At 34.3% G+C, this 17,223-nt stretch overlaps 1 protein-coding gene and 2 long non-coding RNA genes across 3 annotated transcripts; all 3 read left to right on the plus strand.

The window, feature by feature from the left end:
- Positions 1 to 287: 287 nt before the first annotated feature.
- Positions 288 to 1,371, plus strand: LOC110706061. Its single transcript, XR_002508231.1, has 3 exons — positions 288 to 671; positions 772 to 875; positions 1,200 to 1,371. It is a non-coding gene; the product is annotated as an uncharacterized LOC110706061 (long non-coding RNA).
- A 446-nt stretch (positions 1,372 to 1,817) lies between these two features.
- LOC110706066 lies at positions 1,818 to 2,934 on the plus strand. Its single transcript, XR_002508232.1, has 3 exons — positions 1,818 to 2,021; positions 2,142 to 2,244; positions 2,369 to 2,934. It is a non-coding gene; the product is annotated as an uncharacterized LOC110706066 (long non-coding RNA).
- An 848-nt stretch (positions 2,935 to 3,782) lies between these two features.
- Positions 3,783 to 16,761, plus strand: LOC110706076 (subtilisin-like protease SBT5.4). The gene is made up of 11 exons (XM_021883995.1): positions 3,783 to 3,993; positions 4,153 to 4,259; positions 4,397 to 4,497; positions 5,187 to 5,351; positions 11,922 to 12,033; positions 12,159 to 12,720; positions 13,013 to 13,119; positions 13,520 to 13,780; positions 14,625 to 14,739; positions 15,072 to 15,258; positions 15,478 to 16,761. The coding sequence occupies exons 1-11, from the start codon at positions 3,904 to 3,906 to the stop codon at positions 16,023 to 16,025; spliced, it is 2,355 nt and encodes a 784-aa protein (XP_021739687.1). The 5' UTR covers positions 3,783 to 3,903; the 3' UTR covers positions 16,026 to 16,761.
- Positions 16,762 to 17,223: the final 462 nt, after the last annotated feature.

The raw sequence follows: 17,223 nt of genomic DNA on the forward strand, positions 1-17,223 counted from the left end.
CAAATTTGCACATAATTTATCAATTTAAACTTGTGTTATTAATCTTCTAACTACCATACAAACAAAGCTAAATGAAGATCGACATTTCTTAAGCAAAAAAATGTCTTTTAGCATTGAAACCCCTTTTCAAAAACTGTTTTTAAGTCAATTTATAACATAATATATAATATTATTTGTTATTAAGTAGGATCTTACGATCATACGATACAATTCTATTGATTCGATCCCACCCCCCTCATTAATTAATTAGCATATGTACGGTGTATTAATTAACTAAGACAATTTAATTTAATTTCTTCTTTTTGCTCAACACACATCCATTATATTCCTTCTAGTTCTACCTACTATACTCTTGGAATTTCCTTAGACCAGCATCATTCAAATGGCTTCAGACTCTGATCTCTACCAGAATCTGATCTCGACCGACGTCCATTTCAAGATGTTTACCTTTCTTCAACACACATACCGCACCTTTTTCTAAGCCGACTAATCCCTCGACTATTGATCAGTCTAAGTGTGAGTCCGAGTCCGAGTCTGAGTCTGATTTTATCGCTCGTAAGTTTGATGATAAATATGAAAGGACAAAGTTGGTTAATATCATGAAAGCTGGTTTTCAGCTCTTATTTTCCGAAGTTGATGACAAAAGTCAATATACCTCTCTTGGAATAAAGGTAAATTTTTGCTATTGTAATTGATCACCATTTGACATTTACACTATTCATATACGAGATTTGACTTAAGTTCTTTAAAATGCGAAACAACTAATAATAGGTTATATTGGAGATTGATCATGAACAAATTCAAGAGGGACCTTGAAGACTCAGCCAAGGCAACACCTTGCGATGCATCTCCGACATATAAATTGGAAGCCGAAGGTTCGATCTAAAAATTCTAAATGCTACTACCTCTATCTCTTTTATTAGTCGGATAATCACATCGGAGTTTTGTTATTTTTTAAGAGTAAAGTCGTGATCCGTCTAATTAATTTTAGCATTAAAAAATAATTCAAAATCATTAAATCACAACCGTTTAATTTATAAAATTGTGATGGTCGTTTTTCTTGTAGAATTTTCAGTGATCCCGTATAATTATTTACACAATATGTCATGAGGCAAACTTAAAAGAAAAAGGGGCAAATGAAAGGTGTACGTAGAAGGATTTCAACTACACTCGTATTATATATTTGCTGTTGCTTGCAGATGCAATTGGATTAATTTTGGACTATGCAGGATTTTGGATACATAGTTGCTCCTCTGTAAGTTGAGCTTTATGTAATTTGATTTTGGTTGAAGATTTTGTCCACATTTAATTTATTACGTTTAATTTTCCGTTATGTTTGGGTTTAAACATTAAATCTCGCACTTATTTAAATATTTCGTATACCAATAGGTTCATCAACACATAATAACTCTAGTGGCCATCGCATAGTAAACTAACTCAGAGGCACGTACCAATAAAGTGTTAACTAAAGGTAGGAGTTTGAATCTTACTAAGTGAGCTGAGGGTGTTTGGGGTCGGGTAGGGTGATCAGCTCTTATACATCCTTCCCTCTACTCCCAAGTGCCTAATTCGCAAATACTGGACCAAAAATAAGGGTTGAGGCCAGGTCAAAATAGATCTTCCTTATCGTAAAAATAAAATAAGAATATAAATAGTAAATAAACACGTGATCACTTATTATATAACTCAAGTTTAATGGTCAATAGATTTGATAATATATTGAAAAGGTTGATGATCCTTACTCGATACAATAGCTTACAAGAGTAAATTTAAGAAGTTATTGCACCTTCATTATTAGTTTCATAGTTTGAATAACATTGACGCATTTTGTATACCTAAAGTTTATTATGCATCATTTATAATGCAAATTTAAAGACGTTAGGGCTTGATTTTTGTTGGTTTTTGTAACGTAGGTACTAACCGATGAACTCGTAACTTCATCGGATGAGAAGACACCCCTTTTAAATCTTTGTGGTAGAAATACAGAAGAAAGCAATCAATCAAGCAGTGGCTATGCAGAGGTGATTATATATTTCGTACTTTCTTCGTTCGTTTATTTATTTTTTATTTATTTTTTTTTTTTCAATTTGGACTCATCATATAACAAGATGATGAGAGCCTTTTCTTTTTTTGAACTTCAGGTGGTGTTTTTTGCACTCGTTGAAGGTCTAATTGATGATAAACTCATTTCTGATAGTGAGCAACTGAAGAAGTTTTTGAAAGATCTTGGCGAAAAAAAAAATGGTAGGAACTCGGATATCGAAAACACAAATTTTTTTAGCAAGAAGTGTTTTTGAGTAATAATTTATCAATGTATGAATTGAAGTGTTCTCAACCTCATTAATATTCGATTATACCATTTTTGTAGGGAATTTGGTCAAAGGTGCATGCTACATGTTCAAGTGTTGCCGAGAATTAACTTTGTTCTCATTAGGCAGTGTTATGCACAGCTTGTTGGTGGCTTGACGTACATACATCTGCAATAATCATATAAGATTAATTAGCAGATGATATTAAAGGACTAGCTCAAGTCAGCGTAATATAAAAGTTACGGGCTCAAATCTTATCTACCGTTCCTTTCAAATAGAATATTGAAACATGCATGGGGTATAGGGGGACCGAAATAAACTTAATTGTATAATTAATACTCCGTATAAGAATATTTTTGATACTACAAATTACTCATCATATATATATATACTCGATTGATTAGCTACTAAAAGTAGTGCAACTTTTTTTTATTTTTTTTATTCTTAATTTTATTACCCAATTTCAAAGTTTAAAATATGATTGGTCTAACTTCTACGAAAATATAAATATGATATACTCCCGAGTCCCATTAATTGCCTCAATAGTTGACAAAAGATATATGTGTAAAATCACCAAACGCTACCTTCTTTCGAGAAACGAAGAGAGTGGTAATAATGAAGAATAATTAAGAATTTTTATTTATCATAAACATTTTCTCAATAAATATACATTTGGGTATAAATTCTTTTGACATATTAAAAGGACGACATGAAATCACATGCTTTAAACAATATTGGGAAATATAGGATATGCGTGCGCATGGCGTGGCGTGGCTTGTTAAGTCACAGTGACAATTTTCATGTACTTCCTCCGTTTTTTTTAACTTGACTCGCTTTGACTTTTACACTATTCAACACCTCTTCTTTGACCGTCTTTTGTGAATTATATGTAAGGAAAAACATACTCATGTGGGATATTGTTAGTTTCGTCTCAATAAGTACTATCATAATATATAACTTTTATAATTTTTACTTATGGAGAATTGATGTTATTGATAGTTAAAGTTCTGCATTGGCAAGCGTGATAAATGAAACAAGTCAAGTAAAAAAGAACAAAAGAAGTATGTGTTATCTTGGGCTGGGTTTACTTGTAATTTTCGTAATATTGCATTGTATAGACGTACAGTATACCTCATTTCATGTCCTTCAAATTTCTTTATCTATAATGTCCAATGCAAATCATTGGCCTTATATATAAAAAGTATTTTTTTTTTATCAATTGTTCATAAACTAGTTTATTCATATAATTACACGGTTACACCAACCACATATAGAATGTTGAGGAGAAAAATGTGGTTAAAAATTGCAAATTTAGTTGAAAATGTCTTTATAATATAATTTGTCAATATAATCACCCACTTGTAATAATTTGGAATAGCAAAGAATTTCTCCACCCATTCATTGCAAATTTCTGTGCTATGTAATTAAGGTAGAATTAATTAGCTATCTATAAGTTAATCATACTCCTTACTATCTAAACAAAATTTTAAAGAGAAATTTATTTTAAAAGGGGTACAAATATTAATCATCCTGATTTGTTTTAGATCGATTGAAAAAGAAAGGGAAAGAAGAGAAAGAAGGATTTTGTTCAACAATGCAAATTCCAATGCTTTTACAACATTGTCTCTTATTATCATCACTTCTTTTTTCATTACAACAATTACCTACCTATGCTGCCCCTAAGGTAAGTCATCAATTTGCCTTGATCGATCATCTTCGTCTTCGATCTTTGACTAAGCAATCGATTGAATTCAAACTGTGATATGCGTAAAAGAAAAGTGTGACGATTAAAGAAAAATGTAAATTTAATTTTGATCATTGTTATATTTTTTTTTGCATGTAGCATTATATAGTCTACTTGGGCTCTCACCACGCAGAACCTCGTTTATTAGCCAGTCCCGAGACTATTACAAAGTCCCATCATGACTTGATTTCTTCTGTATTAAGGAGGTATAATACAAATGTGTCATATTTATTAATTGTATCTTGCCTTAGATATTTTATTTACTTGAAAAGGGGTAATTAATTAATTGTTGAACTTCAATTAATTATCCTTTTGTTTGATTATGTTTGCATACATGGAACAGTGATTCTGAATCATCTTCAGAAAGGATAATATATTCTTATAATAAGATATATAATGGCTTTGCTGCAACATTACACGAAGAAGAGGCCAATGAACTCTCAAGTAAGGCATAGATGAATTTTTTTTTTAATAGCAAAAATATTTCATTAATTAAAAGTCATACGACATCTACAATAGAGAATCTAAATATATACAACATCCGTACGTTTTTTTTTTATTTTATTTTATTTATTTATTTATTTATCATCCAACTTCTGCTTTAAATCTAATAGTTCTCTCTTTTTTACTCACGCCTTACCCCCTCGTTTCTATTGGTATATTAAAGCCCCGTTTGGGTTGATGTAAAATATATTCATGGAAAATGATTTTCTCATTTTATTTTTTTTTGGTTTGTGAAGGGTGGAAAACAATTTTTGCAATGGTGGAAAATTGCATCCTTAATGATGGAAAATATTTTCCTTTACAAAACAAGGAAAATCACATTTTCCTCCCTTTTCCTTACCTCCTTTCTATTTCCCTCTCATCCATCTTCACATTCCTACTCCTATGTTTTATTTTTCCTGAACTTTTCTTGTATGCAATCAAATAAAGAAAAACTAATTTACAATTTTTTTTTCCATGAAAATGTGTTTTCCATGAATATTAATTTATCATTGAAAATGTTTTACATCAAATCAAACAGAACCTAAATAGTAAAATTAGAAAAAATGAAGAAATTATTTAATTTAATTAGCTCATTCTAAAAATATTTTTCATCTAATTTATTAATGCATGGTTTAACTTTCATGTAGAGCATCCAAGTGTTGTATCAATATTTGAAAGTCGAATTCTTGAATCGACAACGACTCGATCAGCGGATTTCTTAGGATTACATTATCCACCTTCCAACCTTGAAGATTCAATATGGCATAAGGCAAACTTAGGAGATGATATCATTTTAGCAAACATAGATTCCGGTAAGTTTTGCGTTGATCCAATATTATTTTTTGTTTCGTTTTGAGAGCATACGAAAAAAAGTTTCTAAAGACATATTTGATTAGTATTACATGATTCGTTTTATAATCATCGATTTTAGAAGTACAACACAGTACAACTTTGTAAAATATACAAGTCAAAAAAAAAAAAAAAAAAAAAAACTGATAGCAATATTGTACATAATTAAATTCAAGTATAAAGTAAATACCATAACTATTTGAAAAATTTGCCATTAACAAAACAATCTTTAGGCCGTTTTTTTTTTTTTTTTAAAATACAACATTTTAATTATTTTGTAATAATATAAACTTTTGGGGTATTAATTTTAAACAGACATAACCGGATGCAACCGGATAAACAAGTTACCACTGCCACGTGTCACAATATGATAGGCTTAAATAAGTTTCTATTTTTTTTTCTCTCCTTCCCCAAACACCACCACTGCTCCACCCTCTCTCGCCATCCCCACCACCACTGTACCACTTCGTACCATCATCACCACCAAAACCGACCCTCCCCTTCCCGACCACAGCTACCAACCCCACCACCAGCCGAAATTCCCACATAACCTACCAACCAGCCTCGATTCCACCCCCACAACCCCCATTCCACCTCTCCCGACTACCGCAGCCAACCAAGACCACCTCCCACAAACCATACCATTCCACCAACGAGCCGCTACCACCAGCAGCCACCTCACAAACCGCGCTGCCACCAGCCACCAAAAACTCCTACACAGCACACCTCACGAACCCAGCAGCCGCTGCTACTATCTCTCCTTGCACCCGCATCACCAATTCCCCAATTGCGCACCAAATCACAAACAACGCCACCAATTGCCACCAATCCGCCATCCTCATTCAGCAATTCGCCACCAATTTTCAACATTGTTGCCCTCCACCATTAATTTTGTTGAGATTTGTGATTGATGGTGATGACGGGCATGATGTGTGAAGAAGAGAGTAGGGTCGGGGGTGGTGCCGGTGGTCGGAGATTAAGGATGGGCGAGTAGGTAGGCTCGGGGTGGGGGAGGTGGGCTTGTCACCGGCGGCTAGCGGGGCAGGGGGCTGGACATGGAGGGGCCTTTTTTTTTTTTTTTTTTTTGCTTTTTGTAAATCAATTTTAATAATTCAAATTTTAATGTTTAGACAAATTACATAAGACCACTCTCAATGGTGAGCAAAAAAATGCTCACCTACTCTCTCTCTACCCACTTTCTCTCTCAACAAATCACTTTTGTTCATGGGCAAATTTTTTTCACATTTTCTCTCCCAATGGTGAGCAAAAAAAATGCCCACCCACCACTCTCTCTCTCTTACTTTTTCAATACCCCAACATTACTTTCTCTCTCCTACACAACACTTCTTTATTTATTTATTTCATTTATATTTTAACAATGTTACTCCAAATAAATAAAAGTTAGTTTAAATTTGTGTAACTTATATTTTTTATTTTTGTCTTTTTTATCGTTAAAATTTGTCGTAAAATTAAGTACGTTATATAAAAAAATAGTAAAAAAAAGCTCAAAATTTGTTAAATGTTTTTATTTATTTTAAAAGCGGTACAATACTAGAAACCAATTACATTTGCAACGTCATGCGTAATTAAACTTAGGAAATAAAATAAACACAACAACTAAAAAATAACTCGACTGCGTACGGAAAAGTAGCTACGCCATAGTACTTGGCTTTATTTATATTAAGTTGTGCTAATTTCTCCCTAATTACGTGGCCCGTATCGCTGCCAAATATGTTCGACTAAATCACGTTTCAGAGATAGATGAATTTCTCTGTCACGGAGGGAAGCTTTTCGCTGTAGAAATGCGTTGAAGTCAAAGGTTGTAGGTCGGCCTACATTGAATTCAAACGGTGGCGTTGTAGATGTTGATGCTGGTGTTGATTCTTGTTGTTCTTCTTCGTAGAAGGCTCTTAGAACTTCGGCTCGAGTGTAGTTATGGCGCTCATCTTCAACAATCATGTTGTGCATAATGATACATGCTTTCATTATGTCTCGCAGTATGTCCTCATCGTACGCCAGTGACGGTTTTCGTATTATTGCAAATCGAGCTTGCAAAACACCGAATGCTCTTTCAACGTCCTTTCGAGCAGCAGCCTGGTGGTCAGCGAACAATTTATCTTTTTGAAGTTGACGGGTTGTGATACCCTGAACAAAATTTGCCCACTTCGGATAAATACCGTCGGCTAAGTAATATGCCATGTTGTATTCATGGCCGTTAACGGTAAAATTTACCGGAGGAGCTCGACCATGCAGAACCTCATCGAACACTGGGGAACGGTATAAGACATTAAGGTCATTACAAGATCCAGGAATCCCAAAGAAGGAATGCCATATCCATAAATCCTGATCTGCAACGGCTTCCAGTATTAGCGTTGCTTTCTTGTTCCTATAGGCGTACTGCGCTTTCCATGCCGTTGGACAGTTCTTCCATTCCCAATGCATGCAATCAATGCTGCCTATCATGCCTGGAAAACCACGCAGTTCATTTTGATGCAGTATTCTGGCCAATTCATCAGTTGTAGGGTTTCGCATGTACTCGGTTCCGAACTGCTCAATGACACCGGTACAAAAACGTTGAAGGGCAACTCGAGCGGTTGACTCACTGATCCGAACGTATTCATCCACGGCGTCCGCAGCCATGCCGTAGCCTAACATTCTTATCGCCGCTGTACATTTTTGCAGAGGTGATAAACCTAACCTTCCAGCTGCATCCCTACGCTGCTGGAAGTAAACATCACCTTCAACGACCTTGTTCATTATATGTACAAACAAAGGTCGTTGCATACGAAATCTTCTTCTAAATTGGGTGGTGTTGTACACAGGATTATCGGAAAAGTAATCATTAAACAACCTGGCATGTCCAATTTCCCTATCTCTTCTATTCGTACCCCCTCTAGGTTTTTTTTGAAGAGTGTTGGGATTGTGTTTGGGGCATGAGGACAGATGGGGGTTGGTATGTGAAGAGTTCATCAACAAGTTGGTCATATTCTTCAGTATTTGAAGAAGATGAGCTTGAACTTGAGCTTGATGATGGTCTAGAATACATCTCGTATTAATATTGTTACTTGATGAAAGGGTGTGGTTGTGGATATGTGCCATGCCTACTATATATAGCAAAAATATCAAATGAATATGTGGTTACAAATCTGAATGACCACACCAAGTACAGGAATCAAATTTTCAACCACGGAATAGGTATACTATGCTAGTTGACAGTGACAAGTCTTGAGTGCAATAATGTCGGTATCAATGACACAAAGGTAAAGCATTCTGATAAAGTGAATATAGGAAAACGTGGCTATACAATGGCAAAGATTTATTGTAATTATGTCGGCATCAATGACACAAAGTTAAAGCATTCTGATAAAGTGAAATCAGAAAACTGTGACTACACAATGACAAAGATTTAAAGCAATTATGTCGGTATGAATGGAAACTTAAATCAACTTGTTAAACAACTTGTCATTCAATATTGGAAAATCAGAATACAAGTGTACATCTTACATTGAGATTAACCACACCACTAATACAACTTAAAAATAAAAGACTAAATTGCGCTTAATAAATAAAAGACTACAACCAAACATGCTTAAAGGCCTTGTAATTTACCCAGTAAAAAATTCTTGTACGACTCTTCTTCAGGAGTGAGTGGCGTAGGCGAATTCTTCATAGCTTGCACCATATCAAACCAGGTTTTCATCTTATGAATGTCAAGTTCCTCCCTTTTCCTCTGTTCCTTGTCTTTTTCAATTTTGATCCTCTCTTCCTTCAGAATGGCCTCCCTCTCGCGAATTGTAGCAAATTCCTTCATTCGTTCGCTAAGCTCAGACGAACCACTTTCTGTTGCTACTGCTTTCCCTTTACGCTTCGCCTTTGCCTTCTTGACACCCTCGGGTCGTTGTAAACCGCCAGATGAAAAACCATCCGTAGGGGTTTCATCCTCTACATCATCTCTGGACCTCTTCCCACTTCCAGCACTACCTTCTTCCTCAGCATCACAAGCGACTTTTCTTTCCTTCAAGGACATTGACCATCTCAGCTTTGGTCTCCATTTTGGATCCTTGTTAAGCATTTCAATTGCGTGAGGAAAAGTGAAATTGCGACCTTGGACGACATGAAAAAGCTTCGCCGCACTTTTCATACAATCAGCTTCTTTGTAACCACTCCCTCCCTCCGGAAGTCTACCTGCTTCATCATAGCAAGATATCCATTGCAGTGTGTCCGCTGCCAACCTTCTCCAGTGCGACGTCAGACTCTTAATAGGCCTTGGCGGAATTATATGCGGCTTCTGCGTATGCAAAGTTTGATATGCTGCATGTACATTGCGCCATAGGCTAGTTGCTTTTTGGCTTGTACTTTTAATAGCATCCTCGCTAATCTGCAAGTACAACCCAATCAGAGCTTCATCTTCCACAACAGACCAAATACGGGTAGCTCGTGCAGGAACCTGGTTGGGTTCCAACAAGCGAACTGGTGGAGGAGGATACTGCGGCGTCTCTGGTACGCTTTTCTCTTCGCTCTCATCGAAGAGTGTGTTACTACCAAGATCAGTTTCGGGTGTACGATCTTCATTAGCAGGGTTTTGTAGGGGAACCTCAGTGGGTGTCTGATGCAGTGGAGGTGGTTGCGAAGACATATTGCCCATTCATTGCAAGAACAATTGAAACTCGGGATTAGTTAGGAAATCATCACTAAAACCCGAAAACTGTTGACGGAAATTTGGGTTGTTTGGATCCATTAAAAAATTCTGCATCAAAAAACAAAAGATAAATATCGTTACAAACATTTACTCAAAAAACAAATTAAAATGACAACAAATCCAAAAAAATATCAACAACTTTCTTCAATTGCATAATGCAATTACATTACATGCCATACAATATAATTTTTTTTTCTCACAATATAACATATATACTAATTTTAACACATAACTACATGTACATATTGAAAAAAATAATTAACCAATAATTGCAACACTTTAAGAACTATAAATTTAGAAATTTATTGAGAAAATATATACAACTTTGTTTAATAACATAATGCAATATAATTTCGTGGCCTATAATATTGATTTTTTTCCAAAAAACCAAACATATACTAATTTTATTATGTAACTACATTTATATATAGCAAAAAAAATTAACCAATAATTGCAACACTTTAAATAACTACAAATTTAGTAATTTATGGAGAAAATATACACAACTTTGTTTAATTACATAATGCAATTTAATTTCGTGGCCTATCATTTTTTTTTTCCATAAAATCACATATATACTAATTTTATTACGTAACTACATTTATATATAGCAAAAAAAATTAACCAATAATTGCAACACTTTAATAACTACAAATAGAAATTTATGGAAAAAATATACACAACTTTGTTTAATTACATATTGCAATATAATTACATGGCCTACAATTATATTTTTTTTTTACAAAATCACATATATACTAATTATATTATATAACTGATTTTAATAATTAAAAAAAAATTATTTACCTGAATATGGCTGAATTGCAACAACAATATTCTTCTACAAATTAAAAATACTTTTAAGAAAATTAAAATGTGGAGGATTTAAAGTGTTTACGAAATTATATCAAAATATATCAAAATGCATGTCTATTTATAGAGAATTTAATTTTATGACCGTTGGTAATTTTTTTTTTTTTTTTTTACAAAATATATTTTTCTGAAAATAGATTATAAATAAATAACCGTTGTAAACGGCTAGTATTTTCTGATTGGCTACTCCGCTGTAGCTGCCACGCGTCGCCTCGTCATTCGCCAACACCGTGCACGCGTCAGACGCACTAAGCTTTTTTTTTTAAAAAATCCGGAAACTCAAAACGACGCTTTTTGAGGCGCGCCTTTGAGGCAGCTTCATCAAAACGCGTCGTTTTGATGGTGGGGTGGGCGAAATTTTTTTAGTGGGTCTGCCAGGTTTGGGCCCCACTTGAGTTACTGTTCATCACAAAAAATGCTCAAGTTTTGAGCTTTTTTAAAAATGCTCATGGGCTTTTTTTTCCATTTCGACAAATTCTCACCATTGTAACCATTGATCATTTTTTTTCCTCACAAAAAATGCTCATGAGCAAAAAAATTTCTCACCATTGCTAGTGCTCTAATGATAACATTTCAAATGTAACCTGTTTTTTAGGTTATAAGTTTTTTGTCTGGTTTAAAATTAACTTCCCCAAAGGATATATTATTATAAAATAATTCAAAGGTTGTATTATTATAAAATAACCAGCCATAGGTTGTATTATTAATGGCTATTTTTCCTAACGATTTTTACAATAATAAAATGAATGCATAAGGGCGTTAGATAAAATTATTAAAAAGTACAAATATTAACGTACATGAATAAACATTAATTACATCGATTGACGTGTGATTTTGACACATATTTTCTAAAATTAATACCATTTTAATGAGGAAGTATATTAGAATGTTAGATGATCTAATGCCTCGAGAGCTGCATGACACTTTATTTTTATGTACTATGTATTGAAATTTGAGATAGGTGTGTGGCCGGAGATTCAAAGCTTTTCTGATGATGAAAACTATGGCCCGATTCCCAAAAAGTTCAAAGGAGCCTGCGAAAATAAATATGATCCGACATTCAAGTGCAATAGGTCATTATATCATCAACTTTACTTCTTACAATACTGTACTGTATGTATTCATTACTTTTTAATCTTGTTTTTTTAAAGGTCTCATTTTGAATTTTTTTTATTTAAAAAAATTCATGTAAATCCAGGAAGCTTATAGGAGCCAGATATTTTTACAAGGCCATGGAGAAGAATAGTAATTTACAAGAAAATTGTACTTTCAATCAAAAGTTGAGCCCTAGAGATGACACAGACGGGCATGGCACCCACACCCTATCAACGGCGGGAGGGAGTATCGTCCCATTCGCAAGCTGGGGAGGACTCGCGAATGGGACAGCTATAGGAATGGCACCAAAAGCGCGATTGGTGGCCTACAAGACGAATTGGAACGTTCAATGCCCTACATTTAAAACCATAGGAAGCAATGAAATAGATGTAATGGCTGCTTTCGAAGCTGCTATTGATGATGGCGTTGACGTTATAAATTATTCTCAAGCATCAAACAATAGTGCTTATCTAGATGATGGTACGGGAATTGCTACCTTCCATGCCATGAAGAATGGCATCCTCACTATTGCTGGTGCGGGAAATAGTGGGCCGAATGCCGGGACTGCTGCAAATAATTATCCATGGGTGCTATCTGTTGGTGCGTCTACTATTGATCGTGTTTTTTCTGCTCACGTTCTGCTCGGCAACAATCAAAAGATCAAGGTATGTATGTATATGCACATATATTTATATGCTATATATTGATTGATGAGATGGTTAAACTTGTCCGTAAGAAAACATGATATAAAAAAAAGAAAAAAAAAAAAAAAAAGTGTCAACCGAATAAAAACAACAGAGAAATTATTTCTTAAAAAGAAATTCTAAGCCTCTTATTACCTAACTTGCTTTGACAATCATGGAATCATAGTTTCAAGTGGGTAATATAATTATTCTAAACTCCTTTTCCCAAAATTCAATATGGAGTAATAAATTAAAATTAAACTATTTACTGCAGGGTACACGGTTTTATGATTTTGTATCAAAAGTTGATGTTCCTAGTGAATTGTACCCACTAATCACTGGTGCAGATGCTCGCATATCTGGTGCTAATGTTAGCGATGCGTAAGTTTGATTAATCTTCTTCTTCTTAATTTTTATTTTTTTATTTATTTTTTTAATATACTTTTAAATAATTAAGTTAAAAACCACCTCAACAAAAAATTTATGTTGTTGGTTGAGTCCCTAACATACCCATCGCTTAACATTTTATTTTTAAAGGAGGTGGTGGCTGAGATTCGAGCTCGTAACCTTCTTGTTACATTATCTTTGATACTCTGTTAAAGGATAATCTCAACCAAAAACTTAATCCGATGGTTGAGGCCTAGTAATAGATTTTATACTGTATTACATTGTATAATTATTGAATTGTTAAGCTAGATTACAACTTATTAAAATTGCTAATACAAAGCATATGTTATTTCTTTTTATGATCGATATGATATGCATGTGACGTTGGATGTAGATCATTATGTCAAGGAGGAAGTATCGATGTTACGAAGGTGACGGGAAAGATTTTGGTATGTCGCAACGCTGGAAGAATTGTTGCAAAAGATGAAACATTGGCTAGTGTTGTAGCTAGAGATGCTGGGGCTGTTGGGATGATCTTTGTATATGAAGAGAAGATAGGAGATGGATTTACCCTTAGCCAATTTCATGCAGTCAACACTATAGTTCTTAGCTATAAAGACGGCGAAACTCTTTTTTCTTATATTAACTCTACAAGGTAAGATCAATTTATAACACCTACCTCATTTCTAGAGGTGATCATTGGGCGGGTCGGGTCGGGCCAAAGCTAAAAAGTTATGCCCATTTTCAGGGCGGGCCAAACTTCGGGCCGAAATTTTTGTGCCCAAACCCGTCCAAAATGGTCGAGTCGGGCGGGCTTTTCGGGCCATTTCGGGGCGGGCCAAAAAAATCAGCTAAGTATGCCTAAAAACGCATTTCCAAACCTGCCCAAAATAAAAAAAAAATTCGGGCCGGACATGGCCCAGCCCGATTTCGGGCCGAAAATTTATGCTCGAAACCCGCCCAAAATTGGGCCGGGTCAACTTTGATCACCTCTATTCATTTCCTGTTTTTTGTGCATAGATATGGTGTTACAACTTTAGCTATATATGTTTATTTCACTTCAAATTTATGGATTAAATCGAGCCATGAGGTAGGTTTTTTCTTTTTATTTAACTAAGTTTGCTCTTGGATATGTATGAAATTGATGCTAGTACGGTGGAAGATCATGATATATACTTCCACTGTTTTCTTTTACTTGCAACACAATTATGGTCACACACTTTTAGGAGGTGACTAATGAAGGTAAACAAACAATTTTAATCATAATAATCATTTTAATAGCGAGAATAGAGAAGGTTAGGTACTGTATATGTGTAAAAATTATATTTATTTAATTTGTTTGTTTACATTGTATAATTTTGGCCTCAAAATGCATGCAACAAGGCTGTATTGCAAGTAAATAAAAGTCAAAAATTAGAATTAAGAAGGTGAGACGATTATATTTAGTTTTGTAAATAATATATGAATATCTAAGAAATAAAGATTGTAATTTGTAACAGGACTCCAACCGCGTCAATCAGTGGCGTAACAAATACATTGGGAGTAAAGCCATCTCCGATCATGGGTTCTTTCTCATCGAGGGGTCCAAACCAGAATAACCCTGGTATTTTAAAGGTATACGTACTCATTATTTTTATTTGATCTAATTATTACTTCTTTCATTCCTATTTGTTTGTCTCGTCGAAATGTATTATATTAAGGATTGAACCAAAATATAGGAAGTAGGTAATTAAGAGTATCTTTGTCTTTTATACTTATTAATGTATACATGCGGGGTTAACGGTGGAAACAGAGAAATCTTTAAGGGCCATCTTAGAAAGGAATATGGGGCAAACAAATAGGGACAGAGGGATTCTATAATAAATTCATTCATAAAATGGATTCCTTAGCATGCACAATATAGTTATTTAAAGTAATTTTACCTTGTGCGTATCCATCTACTACAGCCTGATGTTACAGCTCCTGGGGTAGATATTCTCGCTGCATGCCCTCCAGAAATCTTTCAAAGTTCTTATTGCATGAAAACCGGAACATCAATGGCAACTCCTCATGTTGCTGGTATTGCGGCTCTTATTAAGAAGGTACATCCGGATTGGAGTACTGCAGCTATTAAATCCGCAATCATGACAACAGGTATATATGTTCTTTACACGTGCAACATGATATGATATATTAGGTGTCAATTCAGAAGTATGGATCCAGTTTAATAATGTCAGGTCTAGTTTAAAGTTGAGTCATACTATTCATAATATTTGATTAGGTCGAGTCAGGTGAGTTTTTAAAACCTTATTATTATATCGTTTGTGTAAGCAACCTAACATTTGCTTGTGTACTCTATATATAATAATGCAGCAAGTCCCCTAGACAATGATGGGATGCCTATACGTGATAGTAATAAGACAAGTGATGCTACACCATTTGCATACGGATCGGGCCATGTTAAACCCAATATGGCAATGGATCCAGGGTTGGTATATGACATGAACCAATATGATTACCTAAACTTCATATGTGCATATCCTCCTGAGAGTACAACTCTTAAAGAATTTAGCCAACAACATTCTTACAAATGCCCGCGCTCCTTCAACATCTTGGATTTCAATTATCCTTCCATATCTATCGTGAATTTTACCGGCAATGCGATAGTTACTCGGAAGTTGAAGAATGTTGGACCACCAGGAACCTACGTTCCACGGATTGAGCCGCCGCCGGGTGTCTCAATTATGGTGGAGCCTAAGACTTTGGTGTTCTCTCAAAAAGATCAAATCATTGTGTTTAAACTTATCCTTACAGCGGATATCAATCATCTCTCCACCGATTACATTTTTGGAAGCTTGGTATGGTCCGATGCTAAACATGTTGTTAGAAGTCCTATTATTGTCAAGGCCAAAAATAAGTAGATAGTTAGACTATTGTAAATTCAAGCTACGTTTGGTGATGTTACGAGGTTATTAAGAAAAATAAATAAGATAGTGAAAAGTAATTATTACATATCACATATATGAAATATTAATTCAACGTTGGAAATAAGAATAATTATTTGCGTTGGAAATAGGTAAATAGTTATGTATTTAGAAATAATTTCATTGGATTTAGTTAATTATTTTAGTAATGTATGAGAATAGTTGTATTGGAAGTAGGCATATATGAAGAGAAATGTGTAAAATAATTTACATTGATCTATTGAAATGTAACTTTTGGAAACGCTTAAATAAAGGGATTATCATTTTTTCATTTTTACACTTTTAAGTTTTAACAAAGATACTACTCCTTTTGTTCCTTTTTTCTTTACTTTTTTCATTTTGGCTATTCATCTCTATTTTTTTACTAGGTTAAACCCCCGTTAGATGATAACTTAAGTAGCAGTTGCAAGAATTAATTGTATGCTTTTTGTTAATTTAAAATTTGATTTTTTTTTCGTGGCAGCTAGAGAACTACCTGTTATTTCTTCTGCAAACATTCTTACGGAGTAAGACATAACTCTTCAGAAAGAGCCCAAGTTTTTCATTCTAATGAAAAATACATATTATTTATTAAGTGGAAAGGTCGTACTAGTACTTGTAACAGAGATCTACTCTTTGTAAATATATTAGTAACAAAATGTCCTGTCTTCGTACATCCACAACTCTACTTCCCAACATCATCAAAAACATCAACACACTAGCACCTACAAAACTCATAAGATTATTAGGTACGAGTAACACACAAGAAAGTCAGAAAGTACACTTTAAACTTGTAACACCTAATAAGATTAAGTTTGGTTATGGGTTGGGTAGGGTAGGGTGACGTAGGACCGGCCTAAATTGGGTTTTGTGCTGGGTTGAAGAAGATGGACTTGTCACGGTTGAGTTTGTGGGTTAAGTGATGGGCCAAGTTTTTTTGGTGAGTTAAATATCTAATTAGATATTTCAAAATAGTTTTATTATCTAATACCACCTCCATTAATTTTAAGTTAGCATTATTTGTTAAATATAAAATATTGTTTTATTACAACTAAAAAATTAACAGATATAGTTTTTTTTTTTTTTTTTTTTTTAAAGGAAAAAGGGTGTAGTTTGTGGCCTTGTGGGTGGTGATTATTATTTATTAATTTATTTT

The sequence above is a fragment of the Chenopodium quinoa genome, unplaced genomic scaffold (assembly GCF_001683475.1).
Source record: "Chenopodium quinoa cultivar QQ74 unplaced genomic scaffold, ASM168347v1, whole genome shotgun sequence".
NCBI lineage: Eukaryota > Viridiplantae > Streptophyta > Magnoliopsida > Caryophyllales > Amaranthaceae > Chenopodium > Chenopodium quinoa.